The following is a 5152-nucleotide window of genomic DNA, read 5'->3' on the forward strand; positions in this document are numbered from 1 at the left end:
TATTTTATTCTATAAATATGTACTTTATTTTCTGAATTAACATTTTTGCGAATTGCGAAATTATTTCATTTACCAATTTTCTTTTCGTCTCTCCCTCTTTTCTCCCTCTTTTAAACTGAGGCTGTTAAGTTGGTGGTCAGAAGACAAAGAGAGTGAAAATAATTTTCATTTCAATAATTGCCTTCTGGTCAATTTAACTGTGCCTTATTTTGAAAGAGACTGTCTAAATGAGATTCCTGTCCCAAACGTGTTCCCAGGCCTGATCCCAGCCTTTAATTATTCCTGAGTTTTTTTCTTCAGAATAAGACGCCGCACTGAGTAATCACAAAGAAGTCAGAGAGCATCCTTGAACCTTTTCAGAAGCAGCGCCACTGATATTCAAATAACCTGCGAGGGCCATTTGCTGGCGCGGGGACCTAGGCATTTCCAATTCACTATTTGCATAGATCAGCCGTCTTTGAAAAGGAAAGGAGCAGTTGTCTTCCATAACATTAAAAAGCCTAGTTATCAAATCAAGTGCTTAGTTTGGGGGCTTTTAAAACGTTTACATTTTATCTCAGGTTGCCCTTTACCGTTTGACATGCAAATTTGGTGCAGTTAATTTAGACAATTAAAAAGATCTTCAAGGGAGCTTTGTCACAGAGAATATTTGGAGTTTTCCCCGCGGACCAGCTGAGATAAAGTTGGCCAGAACAAATGATGTCTAGGAGATTAATTAGATATTTGATAAGACATGAATCCCTAATAAGGGAATACAAGGCACAGGGGGCTGCTGTGTGCTCTAAGTCAAAATTAATAACATTTAACAAGATTTTCATTTAGGCATGAAATGTCTTTTCCGGGGTATTGACTCTAGCGATTTATTCCCCTGAGTTGCCTTCCAACGTAGAGGGCCTTGGGAGCTAAAAGACTTCTTTTTTAAAAGCTTCTTCCTTTCACAGATTGTTTTTAAATCGCTTTTTAAAAACAAACAAACCCACCAGAGTTTTTTTCTGACCCCTCCGGGAGGCGTAAGCACCTTCCCAGTTAAAACTGCCAAACACCTTCTCATATTTTAGGTGCTCCAGAGTTTTAAAATTGCACATTTAGAGAGCCTTCCCATTAAGTAATACAACTACACGTTCTTATAACCCAATTTAATTTATGCTGTTGATATACAAATAAATAATTTTGACTTCTCAAAAACGTATATGTATTATGGCTTTTATAACCCACATAAACTTTACATTACCTACAACTAACATTAAGGGAATTTTTTTTCCCAACAAAAAAAGTCAACCCACGCAAATGTTATTGAGGGTGAAACAGGATTTAAAAAAAAAAGAAATGTATTGTTCAGAGTCCTTTAATAATACCAAAATGAAAATATGATGTCAAGATTTTCTTCATACAGATAAACGCATTTAATTTCTTTAGATGACTTTAACTTACGTGGTTGTGAGTGAAATGATAACTCAACATTTTAAATATCTTTTACATATATACTGACTTTCACAAAGTGCATCAGAAAATTAAAAAAACTCCCTGAATTTCAGGAATTCACCAAAAAAACTCTATTTGAATGAACATTTACACGAAAATAAAAGAGAACACAATCTTTTGAACCCTATTTATACAGATGTTATGAAATACAGAGAAACTGTCGCTAGACTTCCAGTTTAATTCTCACCTTAAGCCTTGTGATGCTTCCTTTTTTTTTTTTAAGGAAAAAAGTCTCACTGTAAGTAGATATCAAGCAGGACTTGGAGCATTTTATATATAATCCACACAAAGGGTGATTTTATAGGTCCCATTTGTTTTCAAATGTTCTGACAGTTCTGTGCTGGGTGGTGGCTTGCTTTTTGAGAAAAGGAAACACAAGGGCAGTGGAGGGAGGTGGGCAGTGGGGAAGGAGGGAGCCTTTCTGTGTATTGCTCTTTGCTCGAGAAGTTTGTGCGAGTGATATGTATGTGTGTGCGCGTGAGTGTGCGTGCTTGTAGGTCTCCGTGTGTGCATGTGTGCATGTGTGTGTGTGTGTGTGCAGTTTTAAAAAGTATTTGTGTCGGAGGATGGTTTGCTTTTGTTTCTGGACCACAAGTTCCATTCTCGTCTGGGCGCGGACGGCGGAGGGGAGCTCCTGGCGCGGCCGGCGAGCCGCAGCCCGACTTGCCTCGCGCCCAGTCCCGGCCCGGGGTCGTCACTGGAGCCCCTGCCCTCCGGTCCCCCCCTCACTCGCCCTCCGAACCTCTCTCGTTCGTTCTTGGTGTCTCTATTCGCTCGCTCACTCGCGCCTCTCGCCCGGCCTCTAAGAATCGTTGGGGCCAGACGCTGCTTCCTTGCCTCCCGCCGAGGCCGCCGCTGCAGCCGCCGCCGCCGCTGCCGCTGCAGCCGCCGCCGCTGCCGCCGCCCGGGCGGCACTGACGCCGGAGTCGTGCAGGATGAGGTCAGGGGACTCGGAACGGGGTGTCTCCAAGTTGCTGGCGTCCGTGTCACTGTCGCTGCCCTTTTTGCCCCCGCCGCCCCCGTTGTGCGTCTTAATGTGTTTGCTCAGGTGGTCGCTGCGCATGAAGCGCTTGTTGCACACAGGACAGGCGAAGCGCTTCTCGCCGGTGTGAGTCCGCAGGTGCCGCTGCAGCTCGTCCGAGCGCGTGAAGCGCTTGCCGCAGAAGAGCCAGTTGCACACGAAGGGCCGCTCGCCCGTGTGCCAGCGCAGGTGCGCCTTCAGGTGCGACGTCTTGCCATACACCTTGCCGCAGCCCGGGATGTGGCAGCTGTGCAGGCCCTTGCGCCGCAGGCTCGCTCCGGCCGGGCCCAGCCGCTCCGCCTCCTGGCAGTTGGGGCAGTCGCAGGTGGCGCGGCCGGAGTAGCGGCGGGCAGAGCGCGCCGAGCTCCCCCCGGCGGCCGCGGCCGCGGCGCCCGAGATCATGGCGCTAGCGGCAGCGGCTGCCACAGCGGCGCTTGAGTCCGAATAGGAGGGCAGCACCGGCTTGAAGCCGTCCTGGGCCAGCAGGTGCTGGCTGGTGGAGAGTAGGTGCGAGGCGGCGGCGGCCGAGGAGCCGAGGCCCGTGGAGCTGAAGGCCGAGTGCGTGAGCGAGCTGAAGTCGGGGTTGTAGGTGCCCAGCTGCGAGTGCAGCGAGGCCTGGGGGGCGCCCGAGTGCAGCGAGCTCTGGAGCCCCCCAGCGGGGTTCTGCACTTCCAGCCACGAGCCCGGGCTGCTGTGCACGTCCCACCACGACGACGCCGCGCCGTTGGTCACCTCTCCCGCCGCCAGCGTCGAGTGGAAGCCCGACTTGTACCACGACTCGTACGGGTGCGCCATGCCCACGCGCGGGTATAGGCCGTCGGCCGCCGTCGTGTGCACCTTGGAGATGAAGGCCGACTGGCCGCCCGCCTCCTGCGGGGACACCCCGGCCGCCGCCGCCGCGGCAGCCGCCGAGTTGGAGAAGAGGCCGCCGTAGTCGCTGCTGAAGGCGGACGACGTGGGAGAGGTGGAGGCCAGGCAGAAGGCGCTATTGGCGGCGCCAGAGCCTCCCGCCAGGCCTCCCGAGCCACGGCCACCAGTGGCCACGGCGAAGCCCGAGAGGCTGGAGCCGAGGTTGCAGCTGGACGAAGAGCGCTTCCAGGGGTGAAAGCCGCCTTTGGCGAAGGCGCTCGACTCCGGCAGCGTGGTCAGCGGGCTGGTGTTGCCAATCTTGTTGCAGGTCGCCGCCAGCATGGCCAACGGGGTCGTTCCGAAGCGAGGCTCTTCCTAGAGTGGGTGGGGTGAGGGAGGGAGCGAGGAGGAGGAGGAGGAGGGCAGGAGGAAGTGAGGGGAAGAAACAAAGTGCACCCGTGAGCAGCCTCGTCCCCCGCGACTGGTCCCGGGGGGCCGTGACTCCCGTGCTCGCGCCTCCTCCCCACGCGCTCGCAGACGATGCGCCGCGCCCGGCGCCAGGCGGAGGCGATCACAAGCGCGAAGGTCCAGGCACTGTAAAGTTGTTCTTCGGTGGGGCTATAAATTAAAGATGCCTCCCTGTTCCACGCCTCAGTTGCTGCAACCCTAGCCTAGAACCGGACTTGGGTTGTCGCCGTAAGCCCGCTCCTCTCCCAGGAGCCCCCAAGTCGCCCTTCGGGGTGAAGCACCAAGGTAAACACATAGACCACAAAACACTGGGTGAGGGCGGAGGCGGCCGAAACAGCCGCCCAGGAAAGGGGGAAACTTGGAGCACTTCTCCCAAGGGTGGCTACGACTTTTCTTTTTTAATAGAAAATGTTGGTTTTTATGTTTACACACACACACACACACACACACACACCACCACCACCACCACCACCACCACCGATTATGAAAACAATAATCCAAGGATAAGCGGCCAGCGACGGATTTCAAAGTCATGGACAAACTGGGAAGCCGCGGAAATGTAAATGTTTATTAGCGTGACTACATGGACTGCAAAACGATTAAGACTGTTTTCTGGAACCACCACTGTCGCATAATTGCAACAATCCCCAAAGCAAGGGGGGATGGGGTATAAATCACCAGAGGAAGAAAAGAAACCTCTAGCTCGTCTTTGAAACCAAATAAAAAGGGAGTTGCTTAAGAAATCCTTTTCTTGCAAAGGCATCTCCTGGATTCCAAAAACTTGGAAAGAGTCAGTCCCGGAAATGTGGAAAGTGCTAAAAGAAGCTAAAGCTGCAGTCCAGCAGCAACAGTTTCTCGGGAGCCACGGACCCCAAGAAGCCATAACGAAAAATTACTCCGGTTAAAACAAGCAAATGCGTTGCCACACTTGCGACTTACCCCGAGTATAGACGTGGCCATAGCAGGTCTCTGGGCTGCGCGGCGGGACCAGGAATGGGGCTGAGCCTGGTGGCTGCTCGGAAAAACTGCTCGGGTCCCGCGCGGCTCCCGCGTCCCCGCGCTCGCGCCGAGCGGACTCCGGGCTCCCGCCGGCTAAACTCAGCCTAAGTGAGAGGAGCACCCGCTTTGAAGTGCCGCTGGCTGCGCCTCTCGCCCAATGAGGGCTCAGGCAGAGCAGACGGGAGCTGCCCCACAGCCAATCAGACGTGCCGAGGGGCCCGAGCCCGGGCTCCCGGCGCGTGCCAGTCAAGTCTGCTAGGGAGGGAGCAGGGGAGGGGGTGCCGAAGGGGGAAGGGGGGCGCTGGCTGGGGACCGAAGAAATTACAGTGCAAT

At 53.4% G+C, this 5152-nt stretch overlaps 1 protein-coding gene across 1 annotated transcript; it reads right to left on the minus strand.

Annotated features, from left to right (window-relative positions):
- Positions 1–1329: 1329 nt before the first annotated feature.
- On the minus strand, positions 1330–4920 carry SP9 (Sp9 transcription factor). The gene is made up of 2 exons (XM_045558941.1): positions 4760–4920; positions 1330–3727 (listed from the first exon to the last, which is right to left on the minus strand). Exons 1-2 carry the CDS (start codon positions 4778–4780, stop codon positions 2285–2287), a joined length of 1464 nt encoding a protein of 487 aa, XP_045414897.1. The 5' UTR covers positions 4781–4920; the 3' UTR covers positions 1330–2284.
- Between the last annotated feature and the right edge of the window lie 232 nt (positions 4921–5152).

This window comes from Lemur catta, chromosome 8, assembly GCF_020740605.2.
Source record: "Lemur catta isolate mLemCat1 chromosome 8, mLemCat1.pri, whole genome shotgun sequence".
Taxonomy (NCBI): domain Eukaryota; kingdom Metazoa; phylum Chordata; class Mammalia; order Primates; family Lemuridae; genus Lemur; species Lemur catta.